The sequence below is a fragment of the Phaeodactylum tricornutum genome, chromosome 10 (assembly GCF_000150955.2).
Source record: "Phaeodactylum tricornutum CCAP 1055/1 chromosome 10, whole genome shotgun sequence".
In the NCBI taxonomy this organism is placed as follows: Eukaryota; Bacillariophyta; class Bacillariophyceae; order Surirellales; family Neidiaceae; genus Phaeodactylum; species Phaeodactylum tricornutum.
In genome coordinates, this window is record NC_011678.1 from 822,974 (window position 1) to 837,871 (window position 14,898).

The following is a 14,898-nucleotide window of genomic DNA, read 5'->3' on the forward strand; positions in this document are numbered from 1 at the left end:
ACATCGCACATAGCCTTCCACTACAGTTCATGTAGGTGCACGCAGAGCACGGCCAGTCGAAGCCAAAGTCTTCGTGAATTCCTTCGTCGTCGATGTGAGTAGCATCCTGGGATCCGTTGTTAGCCATGAATTCTTCCAGGCTTGCACGCAGCGCTTCATCAAGTAAATCAATTACTCCGTCGTCACCCAATACCTCTCCCTTGCTTGTATCTCTGTGTCCGTCACTCGACTCCCCTGAATCGACTGATCTGTTGCCACTCGACAAGCCAGTGATTGAATCCAGTATGCCCGGAAGCCTTCGACAACTTTGACTGTCATTGGGCTGTTCAGCTTTCTCTAGACCGGCGGCGAGTTCTAGTCTTCTTTCGTTGCGTTCTTCGGCCAAAATGTTGATCATTAAGTTGGAAAACTCTATACGCTTCTCTGAAGCAGCAGAAGTCAAGTAAGTAATTTGCGATTGCGTCGCCCTTAGTCGCGACCTAGCCACGACGTCACTCATTTGCTCCGTCATCACTTCCAACTCCGACTGAAGCTGCTCAAAGGCAAGCTTCTCGTTTAATCTCCGTTTTAATTCTCTATACCGCTGTTGACCAAGAACAACGTTGTAACGAAAAAAGGAAAATGCGTAGCTGTGTTGAAGCATGGAACGGCATTCCTTAAGCTCTACAAAAGCTGCGTGGACAAAGGACAATCCCTTGCCGCCAAAGTTGAATGATGAGTCGCCACTGTATTCGACAGCGGCACTCACAACAGGCTGCAGGCGTACACAGACCGAGTCTCCCATACTTTGCTCCAAAGCTGCGCTGTCCAAGTGCGCATTCCAACGCTCGTAATGATGAAGGAAACGTGCCATGTCTCTGGAACGCTTTACTGAAACTCGAGCCTCGTGCATTGCAGTTCCATACATTGCTTCCATGATTCTAGGATCATTTAAGTCCTCATTCGTTGGTGCTTGAGCGTCATGCTCAATACTTGAATGTGAATCGTAAAAATCATGCTCCTTTTGCTCTACCCATCGATTGCAGCGAAAGAAACCACCAGTCTCCGTATTATGCAGCTTCCAGTCATTACGGCATACCCAGCAAAATTCGTGCTTACAGTGCGGGTTGCTACAAGTCATATGGTTGCACCCTTCGTCTTTTTGAATAGGGCACGTGCACTTCAAAGTAAATGACAACCGGGATTAGAACAGAAACTTTTGACTCAACGCGTAGCTCAGGCCCTTATTCTTACCTTGGGACAAGGACGCGTATTTGCTTTTATCCATAGTTTCTGAGCAATATCATTATAGTCGTCACCAGGACTTTCTCCCTCGACCTGTTGCACGCGTTCTTGTATCGTCTTCCTCCACTGTTCCAGACGTTCGCATTGAACTGGCCAGTGAATCCCTTTTTCGCCGCAAGCAAAACAGAATCTATGGGCCTTTGGAGGCTGGTTTGTATTGTGGCAATCCATATACATCGGATCGCAAACTCCTTCATAAGTAACGGGTGATTTAAACACCTTAGGGCGCATGGCTGTGCATACAGAACCTACCGTGTTCAGTAAATCAGACGCAACACCAGAGGTCTTGACGTTATCGGGTAGGCTCAACTTGGACACACCGGTGCAGCCAGGATGAGGGCAATACCGAAGATCCTTTGCATTGACTATAAAATTTTCATTCGACGCTTCAATGAGCAAGCCATAGACATCGCTTGAAGATGCCCAATTTACAATTTCAAGGGGGTGCAAAGGCTTTTTGCATTCATGATGTGGACAAATCATAGCAAGGCCAGTATCTCTGGATTTCGCACAGTTCGAAATATATTCTCCCAAACATTCAAGACAAAAGCCATGCGAGCACCCTTCAAGATTTCGCCAACCCTTCGAATCAGAGGGGAATGTGTCGCAGCAAATCATGCATGTGCTCTCGTTATCGACCTTTAAGCCGGCATTCTCCGAAGAAGACCCGGGCAAGGGAATTGCTGCGGCTTGAAAAGCCGCATCAGGATCCGCCAGAAAAGCAAGGAGAGCCCTTTTTGGCTGCCAACCATGAAAGTTCATGTACAGCTCGACAAAGCCTTTATGAAGTTTCTCAAAGCTTGCCAATTCTTTTGGATTGGCACATCTATCCTTGTTGTGTGGCATCCTGAGAGCTGTTGGCTTCCTCATGGCCTTGGTGCTCGATGCTTCGTCACCATTTGATGATTCGTCAGACAACTCCATCCCAACGTCATCTTCATTATCCGTGGCATCTTGCCGAAACAAGACCTCCTGCACTTGTTTATTTGCTTGCCTAGCTTTGAGTATTTTTTTCATGTTTTGCAAAACGGCATTGATTCGATGCTCGCGAACTTCTTGCACTCGTGTCATGTCTAACGTCCGAAACCATCCAAAAGGTGGTGCCAATCCACATTTGGCGTTTAAGTCGTTTGAAAGCACAGATCCTAACAGAATTTCATCCATACCGTACGGGTCCATGTGCAGAAGCGCACGAGCCTCCAATTGGTCGGCTAGGTCAGTATGTCGGTTTGCTGCAGCCAAGTCGCAAGGAGTACGATTTTGATCGTCCACGATCGTAAGCATGGCTTCAAAGCTAGTCAGTATAAACAAACATATTTCCTTCCGTCCTAGCTCCGCAGCGTAATGCAATGCTGTTCGGCCACACGAGTCAACCGCATTGATGGACAGACCTTCGCTGGATCCTTTCGGACCATCGTCGGTCTGTCTCCAGCTCAAAAGCGACAAAGCTGTATTGTTGCGTTCCAGACTTCGATGGCTGTACTCCTCCCGTGTAGTAGGGGCGTTTCTCGGAGGGAATGGTATGATTTGTTTTGATGAATCCCTTCGCCGCGACTCTTTACTTTGGAAAAAGCGACCAATTGCTCGAGCGGCTTTTTTCGCTTGTTCGGTAGTGGAATGCTGTCGATTGTCGACCAGCAGCTCCACTGCCAATGCTTGCGCGCCTCGAATCCCAAAATCTTCGTCCAGCACTTTGCTGGCCTGTAATTCCAACCAGGACTGCTCGATGTACGTCAGACCACCCGCCACTAGATGCAAAGCAGTTCGTCCCATTCCATTTTTTTTATCCGGGTCGACTTGATCATGCTCCAACATGAGACGAACCAGCTCAACGTGACCCAATCGAACAGCTTCGTGCAGAGGGGTCGTCATATGTACATCTTGAATAGGATCCAGCGTTGACATTGCAGGAGTACCTTCCGTCCTGTGTGGTGTACGAACGCGTCCTCCCCAAAGGTTTAGAGCTTGCCGGGCGCCTGTCGTCTTGCGCAAAGATGAGGAATGTTGACGAGAATTCGTGGCGAATAGTGAGCTTGCATTCTTTTCTTCGTGAAAACTTGTGTCGTCGTAGGAATCGTTCGGGTCCTTGTAATCGTCGAGCGTGAACGGATCGGAAGGCTTCATGTAAAGCTGTAGGATGTTCACAGTGGACGTGTCCCCAGAAGGGGACGACTGCACTGATTCTGGGCCAGTGCCCTGTGTTTCATTCGAAGGCGTCTTTTTCAAACGATGCTTTTTCGAAAGAATCTTGTTGAGTAGAGGACGCCGTGGGCGCTTACTATTTTCCTGGTGTTCTCGTTCCGCCGCCAGCCGTTCGGTGCGTGTCCAATCTTCCCAGTCCTGTGCCGTCGCCTGATACATACAGCAAGCACGATCGCCGTCTTCGTCCGCAAAAGCCCGCCACAGACGCCGTCGCAACGAACGTATCATCACCGATCTCGAAGTCTCCGCCATGTCCGAATACGGCGCGAGTAAACCAGAAAGGGGATGGACCCGAACCCGAGGATGTCGCTCACAGTCAATTCCTTGTTCTCAAATGCAGCGTTCTCTCTTTCTCTCTCTCTCTCTAACTTACTCCGATGTAATAGTCGTTAGGATCAGAGTGAGTCGGTTCCTCCCCAAGCGTACGGTTCTGGACCAACAAAATGTAACACCCGACACGATTGTCGATCGACGGTTACACACGGAATATGAAAGGTACTCTCGACAGAACAATTGGGGTCCGAGTTTTTGTCGACTGGGTGGCTGTTTCGGATTGCGTTTGGCCAGGTTTTTCGGTGAAGGGGGTTGGTGAAACAAATGGTTAGGGTAGGGGTACGGAGTTTGTGTTGCTCTATATTTGTAGACAGCTGAATCGAGACCATTATCAGCCAAACTCTCGTCTAACTGAAAGTACTCGAAAATGCCCAGGGAAAATTAGTTCCCCTTCGTTCTAGTGGAGAAAAAGTAATACTTACAGTCCCTTTGGACAATCGAGAGAATGACTAAAATGACCTTTCGAGTTGGTGGTAAAAACGCCACACATTAATAGCCAAATCACAAGAGTACGGACCCTCGTTGCAAAAGCAAACGCTACAAAGCGAAAATTCATCGTAGTCCCCAATCCATTTGTACACTCCAGGGATCTCCAACAATACAAAAAGACCACGAGAGGCCAAGTTTTCCAGTTTCGCCTTTTGAAAAGTAGCTCATCATGTCGGACTCCCATCCTCGACCCATTGACCCCGATACCATCGACAACGCCTATGACCCCGACGCTCGCATGGGAGAACCGTATCGCGCCGAGCGAATGATGGCACCCGCACCCGTGCACCACGGTATTTCTGCTCGTCCGGAGGCCCATCACAACCAAATTGAGGATGGCTTTCGTGACGAGGACAACATTGATTTGTATCACGACGACAACATCGATCCCGCTCGAGACGACAACGTTTACCACGATGAAGAGGACGACTTTGACCCAACCCGCGACTACGAAGAAGAAGCCAGTAAGCAAGCGAATGGCGAACCGGAAGAACCACGTCGTCGCGAGTTCAAGTATTCCACCGCAAGTATGCCCAAACGATCAAGATGCCGTAAATGGTGCCTCATCTTTTTACTCTTCCTCCTATTCTTCGCCATTACTACCGGTATTTCTATGCTTATTGATTGGCTTTTCTTCAGCGACGAGAGTGATAATGCGCCGTTTTATCCCGAACGCGATGGCAACGAAACTTTCCCCCAAGACAAGGTGTTCATCGATCAGGTCTGTTCCGAAGGAACCACGGATTTCGATGGCGGTGCTCGCTGTCGAGAGGCCTGTCAACCACAGTTTCTTGAATGCTGCGATCCTTTTAACGAATTCGAAACTCACAATTACACGGAATCCTTCCTGAATGCCACGAATACCACGTTACCCCCGGAAGAAGTCTACGACGACGATCTCTTCAAGGAACGTGTCGACACGTGTACGTTCGATACCAACGTCCGCGGCTGCATGGCGTATGGAAAGTGTCAGGTTCTCGGTGAATTAGTCGATGCTGCTCCCAGTAACTTGCCCATTCTGTGCAGTGCCCACTATCTGGAACAGGATCGTACCAGTTGCGAACAAGCCTGTCAGTCCGTACGCTGCTGCTTTTCGGAAACCAACAAATGCTTGGCCACCAATTTTGACGTCTGCATGGACTACGCGCCCTGTCAAAATCTGCGTTCCGGTTTTATCGTTGAAACCGCTCCGGACGATTTGGACAAGGCGTGTTTCTGGGAACTACCGGAGTGTTTCGAAACGTGTGAAAAGGCCGAATGCTGTGGCAACCCCGATTCGTCCTGTTACAACAATAACTTTTTGTCCTGCCTAACCTATGCACCTTGCACCAACGTGACATTGACCAAAGTGGAGGTCCCGCCCATCTACAGTCGCTTGGAAAAACCGCCGGCGGAGTTTGTGTACGCTTGCAACGAAGAAAAAGTCGACGTCCACGATGTCGTCGAAAAAACGTGTGTCGAGTATTGCGAGCCGGCAATGTGTTGCTACAATCAGAACCCAACCGAAAATTGCTTTCGAGACGATCCCTTGGGGTGCATGGCCTGGGATCAGGAATGCCAGGTTATCTTCGAACTTCAGGAAGATCAACCCTAGTCGCTCCGACATTCACAAGAACAGACACGAAAGTATTCATTTGCCGCAACGATTAACACATATCAACTTTTAAAATGTGGCGTTCGTAACAATAAAGCGTAAATATCTCTACTTCGATTCCAAGCACTAGTAGTGCTGATTAATAGTAGCGTTTGCCTTTACGGATTCCTCGTTGATATGCGGAAGACAACGGCGGTGGACTGAGGGATTCTTGGGGGGTTATTTCTCCCCGCAGGGAAACCCCCATAAGATTACTCGCCTCGGCGTGCGAGAGGTCACCTCGTCCGTACAGATATCCTACCTTGCAGGCAATCGCTTCTTGCGTCATATCGGCGGCGCTGACGACACCGGCACTTTCCAACGCCTTACCGACGGCGTAATGTCCCATCATGACGGAGCCGGTGTAACACTGGGTCGAAGCGACGACCAGGATGCCCTTGTCCGAGGCGTCGGCCAAGAGTTGAATGAAACTTTCCTTAACGGAGGGAATGTTTCCCGTGCCGTACAATTGCAGTACGAGTGCACGGAGCAGGTTCGTTTGGAGATTGTGATTGATCATTTCTCGAATCATGGCGTCGTCAAAGCCCGGGACGAGTCGAATAGTCAGCACTCTGGTGTCCATCCGTGAGTGCACCCGCAGAGCGCCCTTGGCGGGCGGCAATACGAGATGCTCGTTTTCGTCAATGGTGATACCAATGGTAGCGAGTGGATCCTGATTGGGCGAGTCGAAGGCCAACAAGCGGTGGGTATTGACCTTGGTAGCGCGACAGGCCCGCAACAAACGATCGTGAAAAAAGATGCTGACTTCGTTGATGGTATCGCGCGAGGCAAAAATAAGCGCCATAATGAGGTTGCGTCTCCCGTCATTGTACGGTTCGCACATGGGTATTTGACTGCCCGTGAAGATGACCGGTTTACCGAGGTTTTCCAACATGAAGGAAAGTGCGGTGGCCGAGTAGGCCATGGTGTCGGTCCCAATGACAATGACGAAACCGTCGAAATGCAAATAGTTGGCGCGAATATCGTGGGCGAGACGGGCCCAATCGGCCGGACCTAGGTCGGAACTATCGTAAAAGGGGAAGTACTCGTGTAGGACCACTTCTGGCATGTTGTCGGCGTGTAGTTCGGGCATTTCCCGCATATACTGGGACAGCGCCCCTTCCACCGGAGCCAGCGCCCCACCTTGATTGGGATCCGGAGCCATGGTGAGGGTTCCACCGGTGCACAGGACCAAAACACGCTTACGTGCGCGGCCGTCTCCTTCGTGTAAGGCAATCTGCGGAATGAATTGGCGGTAATCGTTGTCGTCGTCTTCATCGTCGCTGAGAACGTCGGGTGCCCACAAGCGTCCGGCTGCGCGTGTGTGTGTGTAAAGTAGAGCGAGTAAAGCAACCGAGACCACAGTAAAATGCGTCAGTACTCACGTCCAAGAATGTTTGTGTATATCTAACGGTGTGTGTCGTATGCCAGGAGTGCAGGGGACACGAAAGGTTCCGATTGACGGAAAGGTATCCAAATCTCACGTACCTGGTGGCTGGAGTGATTTTCCCATAAGTTGCCGAAGTCTAGTCTTGTAGGTGGAAGGAGGTTCCACTCCTGCCGTTGGATCACTGCGACCGTTGCTGGGGATGGCATTGTCCTTGTCCGGTTTGTGAGCGCCGCCACTGCCATCCATCGACAGGGCTCGACGGTTACTACCGACGTACTTTGGAAACCGAGGACCCAGCGTCCTCGAGAATAGCACTCTACAACGACTCGTCATGATTAGGGTTTTGTTCGGAACTGTTCTACGGTGTCTGTCACAAGCAAACGCTAACGAAAAAGTGTGTGGATTTATAATAAAGGAAATACCGACGTTGTCGAGTTTGGCGTTCGTTTCGGTGTGCGGGGTTCCCGGTGTGGACAGTGATGGACAGTGACGTGACGGTAACGGTAAAAATATGATACGTTTTGATTGGGACACGACGGGGTGTTGTCTCAAAGTCTCACTGCAAGAAATGTGATTGGAGGAACCAAGATACGTACCGACGGCAACTTCCAAAGTAAACCTACCCCTTTGTTTCTTCACAAATACAATTTACTCCGGGTCTCTCAAGTCTGGACCACAATCCGTCTCACCACCAGCAATCGGACTCCTACTACCAACGTAGCCATACTTCCACCTAGAAAATCTCGTAGTTCGAACGACCCATGGAGGCACCATGGGAAAGGCCAGGTCGAGAGCCAGCGTTTTCTTCGTAACGAACAATTCCAACAACTCTTGACTGTTGTTACCTTTGATCTCTTATTTCCTTCACTAATTATCTCTTATCCTCCTTTTCTTGACCATGGTTCGCGTCTTTCTGAAAGGCGGGGTTTGGAAGAATTCGGAGGACGAGATCCTCAAGGCCGCCGTCCAGAAGTACGGCAAGCAGCAGTGGGCGCGGGTGGCCTCGTTGCTCAACCGCAAGACCGCCAAGCAGGCCAAGGCGCGTTGGCACGAATGGCTCGATCCGGATATACGCAAAACGGAATGGAGTCGCGCGGAAGAAGAAAAACTCCTGCACCTCGCCAAGCTCCTCCCCTCGCAGTGGAAGACCATTGGACCGCTCGTGGGAAGGACCGCCACGCAGTGTCAGGAACATTACGAAGCACTGCTCGACCAAGCGGCGGGAGACAATCCTGAGGAAGATCAGGGTGCTCGGGCGGCCTCGCAGGGACTTCGCGCGGGACAGATTGATTCCCATCCCGAAACCAAACCCGCACGTCCCGATCCCATCGATATGGACGAAGACGAAATGGAAATGCTACAGGAAGCCCGGGCCCGCTTGGCCAACACGCAGGGGAAAAAAGCCAAACGCAAACAGCGCGAAAAAATTCTGGCACAGGCCAAGCGATTGGCGGATTTGCAGAAACGACGGGAACTTAAACAGGCCGGATTGTTGAGCAAGGCGGCGGCGCAGAAATCCAAAACACGTCGCAACGAAATCGATTTTGGGGTAGAAATTCCCTTTCACAAACCCGCGCCGGGAGGCTTTCATGACACCAGCGACGAAGTAGCCAGGGCGGAACGGATTCGAGAAAAACGTCGACGCGATGTGGATTATCAAAAAATTAACGAAAACCAGTATCGCTCCAGAGATCGGGAAGCGCTGCAAATGGAAAAGCGAGAAGCAGCGCGTCTCAAGATTCTGGAGCAGTCCACGGAAAAATACGCGAAACAGGACAAGGAGCAAGAAGAGCAAACTCTGGCACGTCCGCGGGGAAGTCTCACCTTGCCGGCGCCGACCGTTACGGACGCCGAACTGATGCAAGTAGCCAAGCTACAACAACAGCAGCGTCAGGGTGAAGACGGCTTGGCTAACGGATCTGCAGCCACGCAAGCCTTACTGGGAGATTATTCCGATCGACCCCTGCCAACACCCATGCGCACCCCAACCACAGGTAGTGGCGCGACACAGCAAAGCTTACTCCGCGAAGCCTCGCAACTGCGTGCCTTGGAGCGTACACAAACACCCCTGATCACACCTGGTCAAACAATAGATGATGACGAGGAAGAGTCGGAACAACCCGGATCCTACGGACAACTCCCTACGGCTGCTGGCGCCACCCCACAAGTGCCGGATCGTGCCGGGGCTGGCCGTACGCCCGGTTCCCTGGCGCCAACCCATCGCGATCAGTTTGGACTTAATAACAGGGCCGATCATCACCAAGGGGACAACGCTTCAGTCGGGGCAAGCACCTTTGCTAGTAGCCGATACTCGATTCGTGAATTGGCCCGCCACGAACGGCGTGCCGCGAAACGAGCTCGTCAAGACTTGGAAGCCGCGTTGGCGAGTTTACCGGCACCTCAATACGAGTACGAATTGGCGGCACCGGACGACGTGGAAATGGAAGACGGCGCAGTTGAAACAATTTTAGACGAAGCAGACCAAGCCGATTTGGAAGCGGCCGAACGGGAGAAGCAACGCCGCGAAGCCGAAAAGTTATATCACGCCCGTAACAGTGTGATCAAGCGTAGCGAGCTGCCGCGTCCCTTCTTAATCAACCCGTCGTCGTTACCAGTTGAAGAAGATACAGCCAAGCGACTGATTCTAAGTGAAATGATTCAACTGCTGCAGCATGACGCCCACGCCTTCCCAGTCCCATATCCAGAGATGGACAATGATAAGAAGAAAACGAAAAAGCGTAAACAGGCGAATGAAGTGGAGCACAATATTCCTCTGGAAGTTCCGTTGGATATGATTCCGGAGAATGCTCTCGAGAATGCCAAGAACTTGATCGATATGGAGCAATCCCTAATTGTCGACGAAAAGATCAATTTCTTGCTGACTTCCAAGAAAGCATCAAGTAGCAGTCATGCCAAGTCGATGCTCACTAATGCCAATATCACCGCCTCACAAGCCGGAGCGGCCGAGATGTCGTACGGGCCGGGCGGTTGGACGACAACCCAGGACAGCTTGGAAAGTTTGCGGTTAGAGCTGGAGACCCTGCAGGAAGCCACAGCTTCGTTGCGCCGAAAGAACGACAAACTAGAATCGAAACTGGCGGTCGTCAATGGGGGGTACGCGAAACGTGCCGGCAAAGCGGGCGACGATATCTTGAAACTGTTTGCCGACACGAACAACGCCAAGATTGAAGAGTCGGTGTACCGTACACTGCAGTCACACGAGCGACGGGGTGCCGTGTTACGAGTCGAAAAGCTTAAAGAAGAGATAAGCAGTTTAAAAAAGAACGAAGCCGTCTGGCAGAAGGAATACGGTGAATTGATTCTGGAACGCCGACGCCAAATGATAAAGGCCCAGCCCCCACCATCCTAATTGACAGCTCGGTTACGGCGGCTCTTTAAATTATGTTTGAGCCTTTGTCTATTTTTTCCTTACTTTATACAACATCTTGTAGAGGGTCAGGCCCCTCCGTTTCTAAACTACTGGTGCCTTCGGAATGTACACTACATGGTGGTGAGCTTGCGATGGACCGGTCGCTCTCGACAGAATCGACGCTAAAGTCGTCGATCTCAATCGGTTTCCCCCGAGCCAAGCAGTGAAGGAGATGTCGAATGGAACAGCAGCAACAACCACCGATGGATAACATAACAATCCAAAACATCAAATCAGCTATTCCAAAGTTCCGTAGGTCTAGGTTGAGAGCTGCGAAGAACCCCGATTCACCTGTGTCATCGTCAACGTTGTCCGACAAAGCTGGAATAGCTACATTGCCTTCAACTTCAAAACACTCTCGGCGAATTGTTTCGTCTGGACCGTTCCGGTAGCGAGCATGCTCTTTTGCACTGAGACAGTCCCCTCCTTGGCCGTCGAATATGCGAATCGATATGGAGTCTCCACTACTTTTATCAGTAATACTCTCGTACCGTAATGTGTCCAGAAGGAGCTGTGCGTCACTGGGTGTGGCCACAAACGTCATTCGTCGATCGCGGAGGCCATTGCCGACACATTGCCAACTCGAGTCGGTGCGACTTTGACACACGGTAAACTTTGCTTTGTATCGGACCGAAGCCTCCAGACTTAGCCAGCCGCTATTCGCCGAGAGATCCACTCGTACGAGATCCAGATCGTGGTCGTTGTCATCACTGAGCTGCAAGCCGTCAATAGTGAAGAGCCCCGGTTGAGTTGGACTCGGAAGCGCTTCCTGGGGTGTCCTCAAGACTGGACGTACATTGACACGCAGGATCCGCACCGTCTGTACCACTGCCTCAGAATACAGACGCATAGCCTGGTCGACTTTATCAGTCGCGACGAGCCGAACCGCAAACGAATCGGGTGGTGTGTCTTGTTCTAGCCTTGGTACATTGAAGTAATTTGTCTGGGACAGGGCATACTGTATTCTTACCGTCGTGGATCCCGGCGCAAGAGGTAGGCGGGTGCCGCTCATGATAGGTTCCTTGAAATTCACAGAGGAGAGAGTACCATGTAGTGGGATTGATACAAGTTCTAATTCCATGGACATCGAGGGGGTCCAGTCGGAAGGAGCTCCACTCATAACGATGTCGATCATCTCGGTGGCATCTTGGGAGAGCGAAACGACGGGCTCGGCTAGCAAGACTTGTAAATTCGACGGCACGTTAACTGGACCGGGACCTTGGTCGAACAGTTGTGCCGCCTGCTCCGAATCTATAAACTGATCAAAGATGGAAACCTGGTGAACGGACCCTAAAAACACAGCCGCTGGGTCTTCTTGGTGGGTGGCAAACAGCTGCACGGTCAAATCGCGGTCCCAATGCGAAAGTGTGACGTCAAAGTTGTTGGGCACGTCACCTACTAGACTTTTTCCGTTCAGATACACGGCCGTACTGCCGTCTCGCAAACTAATCGCCACGTGTGTAAGAACGGACGTCAAGGTAATGTGTGGTAGACGTAGGTGACGGCACGAGTGACCCCCGTCACCATCCGAGAAGCTGAGGAACAAGCGATCGTCCCCTTGTGCAATTTGGAGGTCGTAGCCGGAACATCCCTTCCAATCGAAATCGGAGTGATTACTTCCGCTATTGTCGGGGGGATCCTTCCGTGCCGTTCCGATAGTTACAATCGGTTGGAGCAATCGTGACGATGGCGCTTCGGAGTGGACGTCCGGTCGAAACCACAGTCCAAGGGTTAGACCCGTAACGTCCGGTGCAGTCCCAAAATGTTCCTGTAAGACTCCCGCCCGAGTGTTGGTTTCGAAGGGAGCGACGGCATACGTGTTTGGAACGAGACGGACGCCGCCGAGCGCGTCACATCGAAACGTGTTGGTGTTTGGCGTCGCGAAGGACCCCAACAAGGCAGGTTGGTGATCGGCTCGCAGCAGACTGGAATCGTCACAGGTTCCGAGGACGTAACGTTGTATTGGATCAGTCACGGCCAGTGATAAGTCGACGGAGAGTGTTCCTACAAAAGCAGCGAGCGCCGCGGCAGTGTTCGATCGTAGCCTCATGGTGTTAACCTATAAACGTGCCAAAGGAAGGTGTTGGCTCGGTATATCACAACTAGTGTTCACGAATCGAGTGCGCTGTGCTAGTTGAACTTGTTGTTGTTTGGGACGAACCGGTCGCCAAGGCAATGGCAAATGTCCAAAGTGCACGACTCATGGTTGCTGCTACGGTTTATATTCAGAAACTGGTACATGCTGGTGGATTCGACGGCAGAGGGACGAAACGCGGTGAGCGATTGAGATTTTCATTTGGAGTTGTGATTTGATAGGGAAAAGAAGAACAGGCCCCGAGAGCGGTTTGCGTTAGGCGTGACCGAAACGAACGGGCCCTTATTGGTTGTTTGTTGTGCTTCACGTGAAACGTCCGTCACCATCAGTCACTCTTCCACTCTATTGCTTTCTATAGCGAAAGATTTCAAATTTTGAAATTATCAGACAGTACCGAGACACCTTCTGTTAGGACCCGAGAAAGCGAGGCCGTTCGTTTGTGCTGGAATTTCTCCCACCGACACTCACACGACTCTCTTCGACAGAGACCACCATCATTGTACAATCCTGACACTGGGACTCCTGCCCGTAACGGACAAGGACGTGTACACACTATCAGTCGCCTACGTTGTTACCCGCTACCCCGGAGACTCGTGTGCATTACGTCTGCAAGAGATTCTTCCGTAAGCGATGGAAGAGTCGCTGTTGATCATCCGTACCGTCGTTCGTCCGGAAGCTTTGCCCTCGGAGGAATCCTGGAAGACGAACTCGTCGTCAACTTCGACCCCTAGCGACAGTACGGAAATCCAAATCGATCTGCATACTGCTTGGTTACACTTTGTGGAAACCACGCCCGTCGTTTGCGATGTCACGCTGATTCCCGATGTGAAAGACGTTGTCTGGACACGTCCCCTACAGACCCCTGCATCACCAATGCCGAGAGAGATCGTTGCGGAATCTCACACTCGTATGAACAACAACAACAACAATAACAACAACCACACTAGCGTGTGGTACGTTCCCTCACAGACGCTGCAGCCCCTGGGGACGACCGAAAGTCTCCTGTGGAACCTTTTGGACGCCGATGGAATCAGTACGTCCACGAATTATTTACTGATGCTTTCCTCCTGTCATTTCCAACCCCAACGCGGCGACGTTGAGGATCGTGCAATGTGGGCGGTGTGGCCGACAACGTCCGACTCTCTCTTGACATGGGAGCAACAGCAGCACTTTGTGATGGGGAATGACTACCACGTCTCCGGGACGCGATCTCAATACCTTATCGTCGGGGAAGCGCTCATCACGATGGATCCTGCGATTGCCCACCAAACCTTTGTCGACCGGTTTTGGGAACAAAGAAGTGCGGCTGATTCCGTAGAGAAGGCGGAAAATAGGACCGAAGACGAATTTTTCGCCCCGCACGAGGACGTCGCCAACGCTAGGCATACGATTGCCCCGGATCCGCACATGTCGAATACTCCGCGACAGTGTCCCTTACACCCTTTACCCACGCATTCGCATTTTCCAGCCGAGTCGCTCGAGAACGTCTTGCGCAACGAACTGGCCGACATTCAGCGCATGTTTGGCATACTTACAGTCGTCGGTGTAATCGTGGTCATGGCCATTCTGTGGACGCTGGTACAAATGTACCGGGAGCGCCGCCCGCAATGGCGGCCTTTGTCAAGCGTCCCGGCGGTCCGGCATCACGTCAATTGCGCACCGAAACGTGACGATTGGTCGCCGGTATCCCTGATTCCGTCGTTGGCGGAGCAGGCCGTGTCGCCGTGTACACAATTCCAACTTCAATGGTGTCAAAATAAGGACGTTCCAAGGAGTCGTCGCTGGAGTAGTGAGGTACGGGAGCGCCACCTCGCGACGGCTCCACCCACACCAACGTCTCCGGCAATGGTGGAAGTGGGCGACGCAATCCTCCAACATAATGACAAGAATCGCCACGCTCTTGCGGACTCGCTGGAGTTGCCAATGGTAGTCTCATTGCCCCACCCAACGCCAAGGAAAATGCTCGTGCCACTGGTAACTCCCGACCGTCTACCCACAACTAGCACGGTCTCGAAGACAAGCAGCAGGCTACCCTCTTCCTA

The 14,898-nt window shown here is 51.6% G+C and overlaps 4 protein-coding genes across 4 annotated transcripts; 2 read left to right on the forward strand and 2 right to left on the reverse strand.

Moving 5' to 3' along the window:
- Window positions 1-4,477: 4,477 nt before the first annotated feature.
- Window positions 4,478-5,902, forward strand: PHATRDRAFT_36586 (predicted protein; the record flags this gene model as incomplete). Its single annotated transcript, XM_002180869.1, has 1 exon — window positions 4,478-5,902. One exon carries the CDS (start codon window positions 4,478-4,480, stop codon window positions 5,900-5,902), a length of 1,425 nt encoding a protein of 474 aa, XP_002180905.1.
- Window positions 5,903-6,110: 208 nt separating this feature from the next.
- Window positions 6,111-7,711, reverse strand: PHATRDRAFT_20905 (predicted protein; the record flags this gene model as incomplete). The annotated part of the gene is made up of 1 exon (XM_002181045.1): window positions 6,111-7,711. A coding segment is annotated over exon 1 (996 nt), but the record flags the coding sequence as incomplete, so codon positions are not given.
- A 518-nt stretch (window positions 7,712-8,229) lies between these two features.
- PHATRDRAFT_13192 (predicted protein) lies at window positions 8,230-8,451 on the forward strand (the record flags this gene model as incomplete). Its single annotated transcript, XM_002180870.1, has 1 exon — window positions 8,230-8,451. A coding segment is annotated over one exon (222 nt), but the record flags the coding sequence as incomplete, so codon positions are not given.
- Window positions 8,452-11,108: 2,657 nt separating this feature from the next.
- On the reverse strand, window positions 11,109-12,811 carry PHATRDRAFT_36589 (predicted protein; the record flags this gene model as incomplete). The annotated part of the gene is made up of 4 exons (XM_002181046.1): window positions 11,109-11,136; window positions 11,253-11,530; window positions 11,558-11,704; window positions 11,732-12,811. The coding sequence occupies 4 exons, from the start codon at window positions 12,809-12,811 to the stop codon at window positions 11,109-11,111; spliced, it is 1,533 nt and encodes a 510-aa protein (XP_002181082.1).
- Window positions 12,812-14,898: the final 2,087 nt, after the last annotated feature.